Source organism: Sturnus vulgaris, chromosome 1 (genome assembly GCF_052056855.1).
Source record: "Sturnus vulgaris isolate bStuVul1 chromosome 1, bStuVul1.hap1, whole genome shotgun sequence".
NCBI lineage: Eukaryota > Metazoa > Chordata > Aves > Passeriformes > Sturnidae > Sturnus > Sturnus vulgaris.
In genome coordinates, this window is record NC_142243.1 from 84,931,594 (window position 1) to 84,951,032 (window position 19,439).

At 39.2% G+C, this 19,439-nt stretch overlaps 1 protein-coding gene across 5 annotated transcripts in view; it reads left to right on the plus strand.

Moving 5' to 3' along the window:
* CTNND2 (catenin delta 2) overlaps nucleotides 1–19,439 on the plus strand; it is a 630,539-nt gene that overhangs the window by 374,092 nt on the left and 237,008 nt on the right. For all 5 annotated transcript variants that reach the window (XM_088170959.1, XM_088170931.1, XM_088170938.1 and 2 more), the window contains one exon: nucleotides 8,502–8,696. In XM_088170959.1, coding sequence (XP_088027085.1) covers nucleotides 8,502–8,696 — 195 coding nt within the window. The remainder of the gene's footprint in view (nucleotides 1–8,501; nucleotides 8,697–19,439) is intronic.

Below are 19,439 nucleotides of genomic sequence, written 5' to 3' on the forward strand. Positions count from 1 at the left end.
GAGGTCTCTAGCTCTACAAAGCCCTTTGGAGTTTTGGATGTTTAGCCTATACTGCTGCTCAGCCGGCAGAAGTTTGGCCTCCAAATTTGCTTAGGTAGAGCCTGTGGAAGAAGAAAGACACTGCTTTGAGGAATTAAGGATGTGCTGTTATTTCTCTTTGGTTTGTAATCCTTGTCAGTGAAGCATTCATTGTGGGGTTTCACAGACTATCCCATAGAGGGTTTTTTTTCTGGATATTTGCTCTTGGGGCATGTCTCATCAAGTGCATTAGTATTTCATTCCTTTACTTGCTGAGTTGAATGGATTGCCACAGCCCCTGGATCAGCATAGATTCCATGGTGCATTACGAACTATTAGCGTTCAGAATTGGAAGTAATAATTTTTTGTCTTTTCTAAGATCAGGATAAGCAAAACTTCAAAGATCTCTGCTGCTACAAAGGCCTAATGTTGTTTTCAGTTGTCGTAGCTGTGGTGAACTATGCAAACAGCTTATGCAGAGCTGCTTGGCGGTGTTGCTTGGTAACATCATCCTCTTGCTGAGGCACTCAGCCCTCGCTCAAAGTGGGTAGCGAGAAGGAAAGTTAGGAACAGTGATTTGTATAACCAGATAGCAGCATCTCTTCCAGTTTGTGCATGGGACTTCTTTTCCCTGTTCTTGTAAAATGGGCAGGGTTGAGGGGCATGGAAAAGGCAGAGCTTAAGAGAGGGGAGTGAAAAAACCCAAACAAACACAAAGTAACACTCAGTATGATCATTTGCTAAATGGTTTAAAAAAAAAGTCTTTTACTTCTTTCCCTGCTGAAGGCAAGTTGTTGATGTATGGTCGTGTTTGCTTTGGGACAGTTTGTTTTTAGTTTTTTCTTCATTGACAGTACCCTAGATGAGAAATGAAATAGGAATTATCTCCCTGAACTTGTCTGTCACATTTAATCTGCTATTTCTTCCTGGCTATATTTGCCTCTTATATCTTTGCTCCCAGTCAAACTTTTGTTTTCCACTAGCAATTTTTTTGATAAAATGTTTTAAGCAGGTGAATGCTTTTCAACAGAACGAGGGCAGTAGCAGAAAGAAGAACGTGCTTGGGATGAGGTATTTATTTATGGTGTGGTTTTTCTGTTTTTCCTAGATTCTTAAAATTATAATAACTGATACAATACTTTGCAGAAAGTCAGATTGCAGGACTAAAATCACAGACTATTTAATATATTTTTTACCTTTATTTTTCTTTTAAATATGCTGAGAAATGCAATAGATGCCAATATTGGGTTAAAAGCTAGTTTAAATGGGATAAAAATTATGTTGGTACTTCTTATGAGATAATAAGCTTCATTGAATGATTTTTAAAGTTTATTTGGGGCTTGTTTATTACACTTATAAAAGTGTAATCCCTTCTTTTTTCCCTTCCTTTCTCTGTTTTTAGCACTGATGTGAAAACTGCTGGCCCTAGATCAGATGCTGGTTTTGCAGTGTTCCTTAAGCAGCCAAAGCCAATCAGTTTTGAGGAGACTTTCCTAAGATACTTAATCTGGTTAATGGACAAATTATGTCTGGGAAATTCCACAGTGTGAGGTGAACGTGGCAGTAACCTGATGGTGACACTGCTAATAGGTTTGACAGTGCAGTGAGAGTTAGCAACAAACACTCCAGACGTGCATTGTATTGCACTTCAATCTTTTAAATAGAAAACCTGAGGAAAAGCAATCTAAGATATTGACAGGTGAGGCAAGGCTGTTCTTTCTGTTCTGGAGACTTGAATGTTGGGACACAGATTTTTGTTTGGTGGTGAGCTCCTATAGTAAGCTGAGGATGCCAAAGTAGCATATCCATGGGGTTTTTTTTCAGATCCAGAGTTTGATATTAGTTGAAAGATGTCATGTGTAATTAGTCAATTCACTGAGGACATTATTTCTTTCTGTACCTGTGCAAATAGTCCCGAGTCATAAAGAAAATGATGTAGTGAGAATGGGAAAAGTGTAAAGACAGAAATGAATTTTAATTCTGAGCTTTCATTAGTTAATCTTTCATTCTAATATTTTGGGAAAGAAAAAATTGATACATTTGTGTTTGTGCCTATGTGAAATCTCAACAGGTGAGAATCCTGTGTTTAAAAAAACCTAAACCCAGCTAAAAAGAGTTCATTGTGGACTGTGTCCTGATTCTAGTGACTGCAGATCTTTGGTGTGCTAGAGGCCCAAGCTAATGTACCAAGGTGTGCATTAGCTGGTATTGCCATATGGCCTGTCATGTCTTACTGGTTAATTTAACCATCTGTCATGTCTTAACAATTTATATTCACTTTCAGTAGTTGGGTTAGAAGTGTTTTCTTCTCTTTGGTACAGTAATTTTCATCACACAGTGCTGTTACATTCCCCTTACCTGAGTTTTATTAGTTTTATTTACAGCCATATTACATGTAGATCATACTTTCCTCTTCTGATGTTATGACTAGAAGATGAATACATTCAGGCAGGCATTTTGGAGATGTTTCTGCATAAATCTCTGGCACAAAACAAAGTCGGTATCAAAATTGAGCTGTGAATGTTTGACTCTATTTCTCCTCCTGTTCACTTCTAATTCTGCACTTGTGTTCACATCAATTTCTTTACTATTTAAATTAAAACAGGTTAGTATCTGTAAAACAGGTTTCATTACATATGAGTTCAGAGTAAAAATCCCACTATTGATATGCTCTTTCTAATATGTTACTTTTTCAGAATTGTAGTGAAGCTATGACCTGATCTACTGCATATATATATTTATTTAATAAGTAGCATTGTTATTGTGCTACGGTTTATTTAATAGTAGCATTTCAGGACAAGCATATAAGAGAAATGTATGTCAAAAAGGGGTTTCAGCCATGATGTGCTGTTTAAATAAAAAAGTTATTTCCTGAAAAGCATGCAACATATCAAATCCACAAAATTCCTATGGTTCTCTTTCAGATTCTGTGCCTGTGGGCCCTTATCTCAGTGCTGGGCTTATTGCAATTTTACCACAGTCTGGGGTTGGTTGTTGTTTGCTTTTTTTAAAAAAAAAACTTGTAGTCTAAGCAACGTTGTCATTATATTTAAACTTAGGAAGTGATGTAGCCAGCTGTGGCTCTTTAATCTTACTTGCCACAAAGATGCATCTTCTAAGTGTGAAGTGTTGTACAGTGTTCAGTCTGTTTTGATACTTAGAGCCTCAAGTAGCCAGAGGTCTGCTGTGTGTTGAAAGGTGTGGGTTGCAACAAAGTTTAATTAATTAAATTAGCGTAATTTGTTAACATGTAACTGATAAGGGGTAATACAATGGTTGTTGATCTTCAGCTTGTCTCACTAATGATGTTCCTCCATCATATGTATATGGAAATTGTTAACAGGACTCTTGATCAATGTATTTAATGATCAGGGATTTCTGAATGAGGGCTGAATGGTTTATCTGGTCAAATCTGAATGGGTTTTTTAACACTGAGATGATCACTTGCATATTTTGGGTTTCCAAGGAGCTCTTAAATTCTGGACAGGAGGACAGTACTGTATTCTCTTGCTATTAGAGATGTTTAGAGAGTATCATGATTTCGTAGGGCTTCTTAAAGCTGCAGCAAGGCAGGATGACAGGTTGTAAAGGATTTCAAAAAGGGCACAAATAAAATCTGCCCGAGATTTATTAGAGCATATGCAAATGCCCATGATCCATTAATTTCAGTAATTTTAATACCTTCAGTTTCTTGCAATGACAAATGCCAATATATTGGTTTACTTTATTGATCTAAACTGTCAGATCAGCAGTGTCATTCAATCGTATCTGTTGTATTTATTTTCTTGACAGCCTGCATCAGCTCTGAAGAGCAATTAGGGATTATTTTGTGTGTTTCTCTCATTTTACACTTGTCTGATTACAGTATTTATCTTCCTGTGGGAAGTGAGACTTTGTCAAAAAAGAACATTTTCCTAGGAAACAACTATTCCCCTATACTACTGAGGAAAGTAACTAATGTGGAAAAAATTAGCTAGAAGGGTGTGCATTTTTCAAGTGTAAAAAGTGGAGATCGACTTCTTGATCCAATTTGGTAGGACTGCACTTTTCATGTGTTGTTTCCATTGCCCCTCTTGAATGTGGGAAGAGAGGAAATACCTCATGCAGGAATGTGTGTTTTCATCTGGACAGTTCTATTATCGTTGTTGCCCTAGTCCAGTTCACCTGACTGGGGGCTCATGTGGTATCCTGGTGTGGAACCTGCTCACAAAAGCTCCACAGTGATGCAGAAGGAGGGACATTCCACTTGCTTTCAGGTTTCAGTCTTGGAGGCTTCAGAAGAAAGAGAAGACTCCTTAAACTTATATTATATAAACTATATATACTTATACTATACAAAACTATATGCTTTTGTTCATATAGTTAATCAGTTTCTGTTCTAAAAAAATGAATTTAACTTCTTTTTTTTTAATTTTATGCCTCTCACAGCTATTTTAGAGCTGTATAGTCTTCTATATACCTTCTGCTGTGATGCATCTCTGGCATTGCAATCAAATAATTTCTCAGTCCTTTGTCAAACAAGTTTGGACTCTTGGAATAATTAATTAATGGATTTTTTTTTAACCACTAAATAATAGTTTAGTTATTCTCAGTAGTTTTGGATTGGTTTGGTTTGTTTTTTTAATTAATCTACTACCCCACTTCTTCACCACCATGATCATGAGAGTTCTGGTTATGCTCTGGCAAAGGATACATCATCTATAAATACAGACTAGCAGGACTGAAAGTTTAATAATAAATTTTCTTTGAACTTGAGCATAGGCCTGTCTGTGAGTGGGGGTGATGCCTGATTACACTTCTGAAGGAAAAATAGCATTGCTGTCAGGGTGGGCTGGCCAGGGAGTAGGGCTGAGTCCATTTTCAGAATACGTAGGAGAAAGGCGTGTGGCCTTGATGCCCATCACTGCTTTGATTTCAGGCAGCCCAGAGAGGTGCAGTGCTATTAGTGGAGTGAAGGGATGGCAGCTGGTTAAGAACAGGATTTGGTTAGTGCAGTTTGGGGTGAGCCATGCATTCATGACGCCTCTAGCTTTAGGGAAACCACTTCTGAGGGCACAGAGCCTCTTTAATGTCAGACTACTTGTGGGCCTTGGTGATCTGTTCTATTGCTTCCTAGTAGTGTATTGGTTGCTGCTTTTCCATTCTGACCTGGTTGCTTTTCCAGCCTCTGTGAGCTTCAAACTGCATTAATGCGAGTGTTTTTGAAGGCAGAAATACAGGTCAGCTTGCAGCTTTGAGTAGGAAAGGATGTAGCTGCTGGCTGCTAGCCCGGGATACAGGCAGGAGACCTGTTACAGCTCTCCTTCTCAGTGACATCCGTTCTTTGAATTCATGCTCTTTGTTCTCATCAGTTATCTCAACTGTCTCTCCAGTGCCTTCCAACGCAGAATATGGTGGAGGGTTGAGTGTGTACATGAGGTGGGATTCAGTTGTCTGAAATCCCCAAGTTATCTGTGTGACCTTTCGTGGATGTAACTCTTGGTATAACAACTACAAGTTTGTTGATTTTAATATTTAAATAAAATATGCTATAAAAACTGTTGCTCCTCAGTTGAGACTTGAATAAATTAATACGTGTAAAAAACCTCTAAGAACAACTGAAATTTTAACTTAAATCAACTTGCTGTTCTAGTATTTAAAATACCAATTTAATAGAAACATTGAAAATTATGATGATATTACATCTTCTTATAATCTTCTGATTTTTTGTCTTTTTAACTATATTTAAGAACCTTAAAGGGTGGTAGTATTTTGTGTATAAATATTGATATCTGATAATTTGGAAATAGTGTAGAAAAATTGCATATACAAAAGTATATTTTTTGCTTGAAGCTAAAGGTGTTTAAGAGACATGCTTTTAAATGGCCTCAGTTTCTGAGATTTGGGAGTGGTTTAGTTTCTAAAACGAAAGTATTTCAGTTACCTGTTGAAATCTTCATTTTCTTGAAATGTTAGGGCGATAGTGGCAGTTACTCCCTGATAGGGTTTTAACTCGAACTTCTTGTGGGGTGATGTTAAGTCATAATGTTTTTATTCAGATGCCTTGAAGTTATTTTTAGATTGCACTTAACTTCAGTCAGATCAGGTTGGTTAAATGTTTTGGTCAAGAAGTTTCTCTGGTTACACATGTGCTTACTGTTTAATGCAGTAGTGTTAAAATCTTAATTACGTGTGTAATTTGCAAATAAATCTCTGTTCAGTATTAAGATAATAAACTACTATTAAGCTTCTATTTAGACTAGTATCACGACTTGAAATGCAGAACTATTGGTAGAGTATGAAGGAGGTTGAATTAAGCCCACCTCACCAGAAGATTACCATAACAGTTTGGAAGCATGCTGATATCTGGGCTATACTGCTACTGAGTTCAATGGGTAAAATCTTTTGGTTTACAGGAAGCTGGATTAGGAAGAAAATCTATTGTTCTAAAAGCACTGTTAACTTTTATGCAGGCAAAAGAATTGCAGTGCTTCTAGAATGGGTTGTAATTATTCTGTAGCAAGTCTAGTTTGGTGATACACTCTTAAATGTCTAAAATGTTCTGCTCAATTTTTCTGTATTTTTTCCTCTGAATACAGATTGAGCCAAATATGCATTGAAAATCGGACATAATCAAAACAGGCTGTTTTTCAGGCCACTCTGAAGGATACTAGACCTTGGTGGGAGCAGTTCAGCTGTTCTGAAAATCAGTCTCAAGGGTACAGGGCTAAAGAGCACTTTGAAAATGTAGACCATGAAGAACTTAATTCTGTAATAGAAATATCAGCTTTCTGGGTAATTGCTGTAGTTAGAGATAAAATATGTCTTTGGGATTCTTTGCAGACTTTCTTGTAAGGGGAGCAGCAGGATAACTTTCAGCAGTGTTCTAATGGCAAGTCAGACTGAAAAATGTTTGAAGGGAAAAATATGCAAATAGGGCATTCCACTGAAAACATGCACGAATGTTGAAAAATTCAGAAGAAAACACGTATATGGCACAAGCTGATGAGAAGAAGGAAAGGGAATAAATTATTCTTTTCTCCAGACAATTTGTATTAAAGTTTAAGTAATGTTGTGTCAGTGTGTATTTCTTATTTCTATTTTGTGTTGCTATCTCACCTTACTTTATATCTGTGCTTTGCATTTTAAAAGTATTTAGTGTCTGTTTGTGCAACAAGACCACTGCCAGCACAATGACTGTGGCAGAGGCTTTCAGCAGGAATGACTATACCTGTGGTCTGAGCAGTACAAGCTCAGCTGGTGGAACATCACCTACATCCAGGATTTCAGCTTTGCAGAACTAGCAGCCGGGGCCACAATAGTTGTATCTTTGCTCATCTAAACACTTAAGTGGCATGTTACCACTTTGTAGTGGTATAGACCTGACATTTGCCAAGTGTTGCTTGCATACTTATTGCCTACTTTGCTTCATTCTTACCTTTAAAATCTGTAATGTTTGTATCGTGGCGTCCCCAGGACTCTCCTTGCCAATCTTGATAACAGATCACAGAGCTGAAGTACCTGAGTGGCAAAAGGATTGAAGTGACAACTTCAATCACAGCTGGAAATACATAAGTCTCTTTTTAAAATGTTCTAATATAAACTTTTTTTCATAGTAGACTAAGAAAATATTTTAATAAAATCGCGTTTGATCGTGTTAATTTACAAAAAAAAAAAAAAAAGAAGCTGTATTCTTAAAATAATTTTTTCAGGAGGCGTGTTTAATTTATTCATTCTCAGAGGATATTTAAGTTGTAGAAAGTCTTAGCAACTTGATTCTTTTTCAAAGTGTTGAAGACAAAATGTTGATAAGGCACAACCATTCTATTGCACTTTTGTGAAGCATTTGAAAGATCAGCCTTCATGTAAAACTACATCCATTCATCAAGTCCAGCTTATTTCACTTGTAGGTCTTCAGATACGGGCATAACATGTGAAACTCATTGTGACTTCTGCTGCTCTTGTTCCCAACCCTCCTACCTCTCCCAACCCTGGACCCGTTTAGTTTAGTTTATTGGATTGCACAACTTTTGCCTTGTTTGTTTGTTTTTGTTTGTCTGTGGTTTTTTTTTTTGGTTTTGGGATTTTTTTGAGGGGTGAGGGGACTTGTTTGGGTTTAGTTTGGTTTTGGGATTTTTTTGTTTTTTGAGGGGGAGAGTTGGGTTTTTTTCTTTTTTTTTGAGAGGAGGTGGTGGGTTCTTTGGTCTTTGCTTAAGTAGAGATGATAATCATATCTATCTCTCCAAAATATGTAGTTTCCTTGGAAGAAATGGGATTTTGATGTAGATGCAGGCAGCTGGATGATGCAGCTAAAGTGGTTAACCAGAGCCATAGCTGCCCTGGTTTGCTATTTCTATTTGCGTATTGAAAACACTTGCTGCTTAGTTTTGTTTGGGATTTTTTTTGTGTGTCAGTGCTACTTTCAAGTAAAATTTTAATAGTCAGATCCTGTATTTGTCTCTTGTTTTCTCCCTTTTAAACGTTTCTTATAAATCTGTTTGCAGCTGGGTCTCGGGCATCTTACAGCAGCCAGCACAGCCACCTTGGCTCCGAGTTAAGGGCACTGCAGTCTCCAGAACACCACATAGATCCTATTTACGAAGACAGAGTTTATCAGAAGCCCCCTATGAGGAGTCTCAGCCAGAGTCAGGGGGACCCTCTGCAACCAGCACACACAGGCACATATCGCACTAGTACAGGTAGGTGATTTAATCTGCATGACTGTCTTTCTATAAAATATGTAACTTACTCTCTGCTACTAACTCCTCTTCCTGATACAGTTAACCAAATTTATTATGTGCATGCCAGTCAAATAAAATACCTTTTGCAGATGGCAGCTGAACCCCAAATACATGCACAAAAGGGAGAAATACTTAATGTTGTGCTACGTGTACAGTAGGTTAAGCTAATTTGGAGAGGGAGCTTACTCATAAGGAGAGAGAAAACACTTCTGTTAATCTAGTGTGTTGTCTTGGAGAAAGATCTGTTGTCTCTGAAGAAATAGCTAGGATATTTTTTTGCTTACAAAGGTATTTTTTGTGTTGCAAATGGACTACAAAGTTCCTTCCACATGAAGCTAAGTGATTGTTCACTTCCTTTCAAAGTAAATCATAAGTAAATGTTCTTCCTCTGTCCCACATAGGTATGCTTCGGTATAGGTACACAGACATAAAAGTGAACTATAACATAGGGAAAAGCTGTTAGCATCACTGGTTTATCCATAAATAATAATGATGGTCCCTGAAATGCTTTGGTGTACAAGTCCTACTTGCAGAGTGTCCTCTCAACCAAATGAAATACAGCTGTATGTTAGAACCCACAAATAGATCAAAAATCAACAGGGATATTTATGGTATTTAATGCACAAAATAATTAGAGTATAAAAATGCTACAGCCAAAATAGCCTAAAGCAGATGTAGAAGAAACTTGCCTTAGGAATTGTAAGTATTTCTGGTGCTTTATCCTTGCTGTATTATCAAAGAGGGAAGATTGTGTCCATTTTCACATCACTCCTATTTTCATTAACGAAAAGTTAAATGCACTTTTCAGAGCAAGATACTTTGTTTTCTTTTAAAAATTTTTTAAACTTGTTTAAAAAACACATTTCTCCAAAGGAAGAGCCGGCAGTTTTTGCATGTCCTACTGCCTTATGCAAGTTTGGGTGTTCAGAATACAGGAGGAAATCTTGGAAAGGAAATATAGCCAAAGAATTATCTAGCAAAATACCTGTAACAGCTTTATGCTTTTTGAAGAGCACCATTGCACCATTTCCCTCCTGTTAAAGAAACTACCACAGTCTTACGTTTTGTATAGTCACACATGTATGTGAGGAAAAATTACTGTTCTTTGTGTGAAGGGGACAAAAACTCTGCCTACATCAGTGAGCAGTGGAGGCAATGGTAGTGATTGAAACTACTGTTTCTATTGAAATTTAAGCCTCCTATTCCACGTGTAGCTGCCTCATATTGCCTATATAATGCTCTCTTTCCCAGACATGCCCTGAAGAGGGTTTCTTGTTTTGCTTGCAAAATATCCCTTGGTTGTCTATGCTGAAGTAACAGGCTGTCTTGTGACTGTACTGCTAACAACACCTCCATAAGGAAGGAAACCTGGTCAACACAGATAACAATTACAGTGAATTAAACTGGGACACAGGATGTTAGTTGGTTACACATGAAGATGGGTTTAAAAGAAAGAGAAAAAAACCTAAAAAACCCCACAGTTACATGGGTAGCAGAAACATACCCTGTGAAGGCGAGTTTTGTTTTGCCACTTGGGATGCGGATTTGAACATTTCTGCAGACTCACTCTGAAGCAAGACACCATCAGTCCAGTTTTGTGTTGGGTTGATCCTCCCTTGCCTTTCCCCCTGCACCCCTATCATGAGGGTCAGGGGAAATGAAAACAGATGGATGTGTGCCAGGCGAGTCTCTCTGTTGCTCTGTTGGTAGCTGTCAGCTGTAGATGCTGTCAGCCTTTCACACAGCCAGGCTGAAGAGCTGTCAGTGTTCAGAGGGAATTTTGAGCTGGATTGGATCAGCTCTTGGACTCCTGCCTCTCACACAAATACCAATAGGAACATATCCTTTCTGATGGAAACCATGCAATTTTTTTCAAATTAACAGAAAGGAATTCAAGTTTGCACATATGTTTTCCCTTTATTGGGTTTTCTTAAGTGTTTGATTGTTTGATTTTTTTCTAAATTTTAGGACTAGATTGCTATTTATTTTAAGATATGAGGAATGTAGATTACTGTGTACTCCATGAAGATATGTGCCAAGGCTTCATGGCCTGTGTATTCTGTGTGCATGAGTCATGGCAGAGTAGGGAGCTTTAAGACTTCAGTGTGCTCCTTCGTACACCATAGTTCACACCCTCTGTCTATCACAAAAATAGCTTTAATCATGAAGATGATATACTTGCAAACCATTTACATTTTTTTGTGGGGTTTTTTTCTTGTTGGTTGGGATTTTTTTAGTTTCGTTGTATTTTGTGGGGTTTGTGGGAATTTTTATGGGTTTTTTGTTTGTTTTGTTTGTTTGATTTTGAAGCACATTATTCCTGAATTTGAAAATTTCACTTATTTTGGAAAAGTAACCAAGAATGGTTACTTACTATAGACATCACCTCTTTCTCTTTTGTGAGTCCTTAAATACATACTACATTCAAGAATGTTTCCACAACTGAGGATAAAATCCCCTCGAGTTTTTCAGTTTCTAGGTGAATGAACCTTCAGTAAGCAAAATTCAATAAGCTAAAATTTCTCTATGGGGTGAACTAAATTAAATTTGTTTTATATACTCATTGCTTTTTGGGTGATGTTTTGGTTTTTAACTTTAGTGTTTTCTTTGTATTTCACTTGAGAATGAAATGCATGATGATAATTCTGCACTGCATAAGGCAGAATGTAGAAAACATGTCTGAACATCTCTGTTAATAGCTTTAGATAGGATGAATTCTTCACAGAATCACAGAATGGTTTGTGTAGGAAGGGACCTTAAAGATCGTCTCATTCCGTCTTTCCTGTCACTAGCAGGAAACTTTTCAGTCGACCAGGTTGCTCAGAGCTCCATCCATCCTGGTCTTGAGCACTTCCAGGGATGGGGAGTCCACAGCTTCTCTGGGCAACCTGTTTCAGTGCCTTACCAACCTCACAGTAAATAATTTCTTCCTGATATCTTATCTAAACCTATCCTCCTTAAGTTCAAGTCCATTACCCCTTGTCCTATCACTTAGTGCTCCTGAGAAAAGTCACTCTCCAGCTCTTGTAGGCCCTCTTCAGGTACTGAAGGGGGCTCTAACTTCTCCCTGGAGCCTATTCTTTTCCAGGCTGAACAGCCCCAACTCTCTCAGCCTATCCTTGCAGGAGAGGTGCTCCAGCTCCCCGGTTATCTTGGTGGCTTCCTCTAGACTTGCTCCAACAGTTCCTCGTCCTTCCTTTGCAGAGGACTCCAGATCTGGATGCAGCACTACAGATGGGGTCTCACCAGAGCAGAGAAGAGGGGCAGAATCCCCTCCCTGGCCATGGTGCTTTGCATGCAGCCCAGGACATGATTGGATTTCTGGACTGCAAGCACATATTGCTAGGTCATGTTGTGCTTTCTGTCCACAAACCCTCTCAAATCTGTCTCCCAGTTCTAGTGTTGTTCCATTCTCCAGCCAGCCTGTACCTGTGGTGTAAATTATAACTGGGTGTGTTACTGTCATCCTGTCTAAGCTAAAAATAATGTTTCAAATTTGACAGCAGTAGCTGTAAAAGCTCTTTTGGTTGTTAAGCTTTTACTTAGCAATCCCTTTTGGTCTTCAAAGGGTAATGCCTTCTCTCATATAAAAAGTACCAGCCCAAACTTTTGCACTAAAAGCAGTAAGTGTGAAATTTTCCTTTTGAAATAGGAAGCCTCAAAGGATGTGCTTGGAGGGAGTACTCAGACACAATACAAAAAGCAAATTAATTTATTTTCTGAGTAGCAACTTACAGCTTGTATTTGTAATCCAACTAAACAACACTAATAATTTTTGTTCAGGCAGGTTTGTTTCTGATTTTCTGCATAAACCTAAAGGTTTTGAATTATTCATATAGTAGAGATAAGCTTATTTGATGGGATGTTTACATGAACACTGATGGAATTTGAAGAGGGCTGTTAATTAAGAGAAAGGAAAGGCTGCCTTTCAGCCAGAATGGCACATGGAATCAATGATTTTTGCTTATTTGTAGAATTAGAATTTTGAGCTAGAAGTTTAGCCTATAGTTATTGACATTTAATCCACATTAAACATGAAAACAGACAAAATCACACTATTTTGCAAGCCTGTGATTTCTGTAGTTGCCTTGAGGACAAAGCATCCTCACTGCTCTGGTTGTGTGCTGTCAGTGCTGACCTGCAGCTTAGGAGCGCAGCTTTGGCAGCTGTGGGGTCTGTGTAAACAGTTGTCATCACCCTCCAGAGGCTGGCATCACTGTCTGGAAGCTCATGCTTCTATTGTGGTCCCTCAGAGAAACAGATATGCCCTCTTCTGTAAAAAGGATGTAATTTCCAGATAAAATTTGCAAAAGCCTTGAAAGAGTACTGTGCCCAGTGGTCTGGGAGGGAGGGATGAGAAATGGGAGAGCTGTGCTTGTTCTGAACTCTCTACAAAGAGGGACTTTATCAGGTAAAGTGTTTCTGTGTAAGAGCACTGGTGCTGCTGGTGAGCTGTGAGCATTTACATCTTAAAACCTGCAGAGTACTCATGCTTTAAGGGCACTCACTGGTTTAGGGGCTACAAGTGAGTGCTTTTGACCCCAACCTTACAAAAGTGATGAGAATGCACTGGAGGGGTGAACTGGTCCTCCTTAGCTCTGTGAAGGATACGTGCATCTCCCTGGCATCAGGGGAACCCTGGCAGCCTCGATGAAAGCTTAGAGATGGCCTTGGGATGCACAGCCTGGGAATGGTCTCTGTCTCAGTGTCCCGAAGGTCACCATGTGGAAGGGGTTGTGATACAGTTCAGTCATAGTTGAATGGACTTCTAAGTCCAGCAGCTTTGTGTGGTTACACAACCACTTGTTACTCCTTGGAGTGCTGGGTGCACAGAGCTCCTCCTTGATGAAGACAGGGCATGCAAGGTTCTGCAAAGACCATTCTGAAAGCATTAGGAGAATGAGGAGTATGTCTGTGGTTGATACTGCTGAAATTAAAAGGAACCCTGAAAGGAAGGATTTATTGACAGGAGGTTGAATAGAAGAAGGGTAAGCAGTAAGAGTTTGTATTGTTTCTGAAGAGTCACTTAGGGTGGGATTTGAAGGGCTTATCAGGCATGCTCTTGGAATGAGTTACCTATTGGGAAATATATTTGTGGCAGGTGCACTCCTGCAGCACTCTTTGTGCTACCTTCAGTCCCCGCCCAATGTCCCTTTGTGCAGGCAGTTGCCAGGGTTCCTTCAGGCTTCTCTGATGACCTCCATTCCTTCAGGCCAGGTCCATCTTCCTGAGATTCCTCCCACTGATGCTTGAGTGCTTCCACCAGCACCTTTAAAGATGTCTGTTACCAAAAGCTGTGCTGTCACAGGCTACATCACTTCCTGGGCACTATAGCACAGAGTACCAATCCAAGAGAAGAGGCCCATGGAATTTGTGACAGCAGGTGCAAAGCAGAAATATGTCTATTTGCAAGATGGGTTTCTGTGTGGAGGAAGAATGCTGACTGGAGAGCTGTGAACAGCCAAGACAGCTGCTTCTCAAAGGAAAGAGTTATCTGTTGCTCCTGGCCATTTGCTAGTGGCAATATTTCATTGTCCTGTGATGCAGCTGAGGAAAAACTGCCAAAGGTGAGAATTGCCATTGTGTATCTGGACAGATGCTCTTGTAATCTCTACCTTCCATCCCACTCCTGCCTTGTACTTCATTTGCAGAAGGAAGAGTCTGCACCAAGGGATGCCTTATCTCCAGTGCTTCTCATAGTAATGTTGCCTTTCTCCTGTAAAAGTGTGTCTTGCTTTAGTGGGGTAGAAGCAGTGTTTGCTTCTGGAGCCCAGTCTTTCTTCATGGACTAGATACTGCTTGAAGGATGGGAAGAGGAGCCAGGTGGTGGTGGCAGCATTTTCTGTTTCAGGCCTATTGCACTTGGCCTGGGCTTTTGCTGTCCTGGAGTTTGGGCAGTGTCCAGGGAGAAGGTGTACAAGGAAACCTGGTCCTTCTTTTGTCACTGGGCTGGTGGCTTTCTCACAATGTGACTAAGCTGCCTCCTTGTTTTCTCTGATGAGGTGTCTGTGGTGAGGATCATGTCTCCATTCATGGCCTAGAGAAGGAGAAGCCAAATCCCCATTTTTCTTCTGCCCCATACAAAACTAATTGTACTCTTAGTTTGAGTTTGGTTTTTTGCTGGGAGGGGAGGTTGCTAGTTTTGGTTCTTGAGGGTGTTCAAATGGCTATGACCTCCTCCTCTTCTCATTTGCTTTGCACAAATGAAGTGGAGCATCCAGGTTCTCAGAAACAAGTTCTTATGTCATTTGCCCTGCTCCCTGGGGGCCTGCCTCTCTGTAGAAAAGGCCTGACCTCTTCAAACTCCCATCTCACTGACCTGGCAGACTTGTATTGTGGAGTGGTAAGCTGCACTGGCCACCATCTCCTCATGTCTGCCCTGCCTTCCCTCTGCAGCTGGCATGGTGGGGCAGAGACCTTGCCTTGTCCCAGGAGCGAGTGCTGCTCTGCTGCCCGATGGCCCTGCCTTGCCAGCAAGGGAACCAGAGATCTGTGGGAACAGTGATTGCTGCAGTAGGTCCAAGAAATTTTAACAGTTTTTTACAGCAAGGATGCAAAAGGGTGTTGCATGCACTTCTTAATGCTGCTTTGAAATACCGAAGGGCCTGATTTGATGCATGCTTCTTATGCTGGTCAGCTTAGCCTTTCTTTGGTTCTCAACATTTTGTCACATCTCTTACCTCCTCTGTTGTCCTGTACAAAAGGAGAATGAGGCTACAAAGAATGCATGAATTGAGCCAAAGTACATCATCTTCACAAGACTAAATATTTGTCTTGGTATGTAATAAAGTAGTGAATATCTTTGAAATTTTTAGAAGTCATTATTTCAATGTGGTTTTTTTACATATTGTGAAGAAATTTTCCAATACTCAAAAATCTGGCATACGAAAAGTTTAGATGTCTGAATCCTTTAGAGTGATTTACTCTTCTTTCATGAAGAATTGAGCTACTTTATTGTAATTGTGTTTTATCACAAATGGTGTTTATCTGTCTGCTTTTACAGATAAACTGTTCTTGCACCATTTTTTAAGGTTCTAAACCTTAATCTTTTGACCTTTGAAATTTGTTGGGGTTTTTTAATGGTTATGAAGTAGTTTAAAACAGAATTACAGAGTCATAGAATAGATTGGGTTGCAAGGGACCTCCAAAGATCATGTTGTCCAAGCCCTCTTCAGTAGGCAGTGACATCTGCAACCAGACCAGGTTGCTCAGAGCCCTGTCCAACCTGACCTTGAATGTCTCCAGGGATAGGGCATCTACCACGTCTCTGGGCAGCCTGTTCCTGTTGCTCCTTACCACATTCATTGTGAAAAAAAAAAAGCCTTCCATCTTTCTAGCCTCTCTGTTTAAAACCATTGCCTCTTGTCCTATTGCCACAACCCTGCTGAAAGGTCCCTCTCCAGCTTTATTTCAGACTCCCTTCAGGTACCCGTTCAAGTCTCCCTGAAGCCTTCTCTTTTCCAGGCTGAACAATGCCAACTCTCTCAGCCTTCCATCATAGGAGAGATTTCCCAGCCCTCTGACCGTTTCTGTGGCCCTCCTCTGGACCAGCCCTAACGTGTCTGTGTCTTTTTTGTGCTGACCTGGATGCAGCACTGCAGGTGGGGTCTCAGCAGAGCAGAGCAGAGGGGCAGAATCCCCTCCCTCCCCTGCTGCCCACACTGCTTTGGATGCAGCCCAGGACACTTTGGCTTTGTGGGCTGTGAGTGCACATGGCTGAGTCATCTCCAGCCTCTCATCCATCAGCACCCCCAAGTCCTTCTGGGCAGGACTGCTCTTAATTCCTTCATCCTCCAACCTGTATTGATAACACAGGTTTCTGCACCTTGCATTTGATACTCAACATTCAGATAATATTTGAAACAAATACGAGTGGGTTTTTTTAGACTTTACTTGGAGATACATCTTTTTGATGGTCCCTTGGTAACTTGTTTGTTATTAGCTGTTTCAAATCACTGAAGCTGTCTTATGATTTAAACATGCTGAAGAAAATTTAGAAAATCAACACAGCATGAAATAAAATGAGACTATGTAAAATGACATTGAGGGACTGCAATTTTAATGTCATGACGAATCACATACAGAGCGCTTAGTTCACAGTTTTCTGCACCTGAAAGGTGTGCAAACATAACTTCAGCTTTGGGAATCAGAAGTCTGATCCTTGCATATCACCAGTGGCCGTTTCCAAAGAGCACTCTATATCCCAGTTAATGGACAGTTGTCTTTTCTCGGGTTAAGTATTGCTTTTCAGCAGAGAACTGGAATTTAGTTAACCAGATGTATCACTTGTAATTCCATAGACTTCAGATTAATGAGTAAAAGGAATCGAAAGAGGCTTAGAGGAGAAAGAAATTCGTGTATACATGCAGTTAGATATTGTCAGGTTCTTACAGGGAGTACCGATGAGTAGATTGGTATAGTAATTAATTTCAGAATGGCATCTGGCTGTTAATGAAAAGTTACCTGTTACATGCTCTTTCCTGTATTACAAGTATTTGATTTAAAAGAAAAGGGGAATGTTGGTTTCAAATATATGTATTTCTTTATTTGTCTCTACAATTATCAGTTCAGGGGAAAATGAGGAGCAACAGAAATATTGGCTTTCACTTGCCCCATTTAGATTAAACCCTTTATCCTTTATGCTACTTCTCAAATCTGTATTTAATTTTTCATTCTTCATGATCTAAAAGCGTTACATTATAAATACCAAATATTGCTTCTTTCTGCTTAGGTGGTGACTTTTTTTCTGGCTGGGGGACAGATTGTTTTGTTGTGTCACAAGCTGATGTGCTGTACATGGATGTTCCGTGATGGCACAGCTGCAGATTAATTGAGGATCATGCTGATAAATCACACAGCATGGAGTTCTGGCTATAGGACATAATGTTTTCAGAGAAATTAAAAAGAAAAATTATTCCTACAACTGCAGCTCTTTCAGTTTGGTAATGTTGTGATAATAGACCTGTACTCCTAACTGACATCCACTTGATAACATTGTTTTGGGAGAGAGAATTATAGGAAGCAAGCAGGGAACAAATCTTCAGTACAAAGTAAATTGAGCAGAAAATACCTTAGTAATCTGCATAAAGAATAACAAATCACCTCAAAGCAATACAAAGTCATAATCCCATTTTATTTGTCAGATCCAGGTTCTCTCATATAGTCTTACATCTTACATAGTCTTGCAGATATGTTTTTAGGTGATTTATTTTTTCTTTCTGTCAGATAGAATTTTCTGTTTTACTTCCTATTAAAAATTTGGCAGAAGAATAACAAAATACACTGTTTTCAACTTCAGCAGTATCCTGTGGACAGGAGTGGAGAGGGAGGTGGCCGGAGGTTAAAACCTGAAGAATCACTTTTGCAATTTGAAAGCAATATCCCCCTTATAGTGCAGAAGCATTTCTCCAAATAAGATAGTTATAGTTTCAAAGTACTGAGCCCATGATTGGGTTACATAGAGTAACTGCACCCACATGAAGACAGACAAGATTTTACCACTCAGAATAGAAACCTTTTAGAATGGGTAGTATCCATGACGTCTTTCCTGTGTCCCACGAACAGGATGCCTCCAAAGGCTTGTATTTTGTTCCATGTATTTTCTAATTCTTCTCTTCTCCTTTTTTTAATAGAAGAGTGACTTGTAACATGTCTGAGCATTTCTCAGGTGCCCCTTGACTTTTGCCACCTGTTGAGGGAGAGTTGTGATTATAAAACCTTGCTCAGGGGAGTACATACCCTGTAAATCTCATCTGCCACTACTGAGAAAATACAGTGTTTGTGCCAGAATCTGTAGGTGTATTTGTCATCTATTTACTGTACAGGTGTAGTCTCTGCTTAAAGATTCATCACATTAGATTTTAGTGATGGAGGACATCCATTCTCATTTGCATACTTCAGTAGAAATGCAAGGTTGTTATTCATGAAATAAAGATTCAATTCGAACACCTTTCATAAATCTCATTCTTGTAAATCTTTTCTGAACAAAAACACTGCTGTGCCTGAGGTAACTACCCATTCATATCTTTAAGATGACTAAATCTTTTGTTAGAGGATCATTGCTTCTGCAGTATTACATTTAAAGCCATTCTTAAAAATCACCAGCCCATTTTTTTTTTTTACTCACGCTGTACTCATTCTTTTTGTTTTTTTTCTCTAAGACTGGCTACTTTTAGAACTATCCCTTTTTCATAATTTCAGCAGTTTACATGTAGTTGTTATGAGTACAAGTATACACATATAGTAGTTTTTAGTTAAATGTATTTAACAACTTTTAAACTATCATTTGCAGAAGTTAGGTTAATGTTTAAGTTGAACATATCACGTGGTCTGACACAAATGTGATTACCTTAATAATAAAACAACTGTCTATTCCAGAGCAGGAACTACTAATTAAAATAGGTGAAGTTTAGTAAGGTGTTCTAAGAAATGCCATTTAGTAGCCACTTTACTACTTAGGATTACAGTGCCCTAAATAAGGAAAAGTCAAAATCTGAAGGAGAAGATGTCCATGTGCTTGATGGCTGTAGCATGATTCAGTGCAGTCTGTTAATCTCTTATTGTCTCATACTATTTATATATCTTTTTATATATTAACTGTGACTCTTGTCCATATGTTCAGCTTTATGCTGGCCAGATGGACAGGAGACTTCAGGAATTTTAAGAGAATGTTGTTTTAGGAGTGAAAGCAGAGATTTAGTT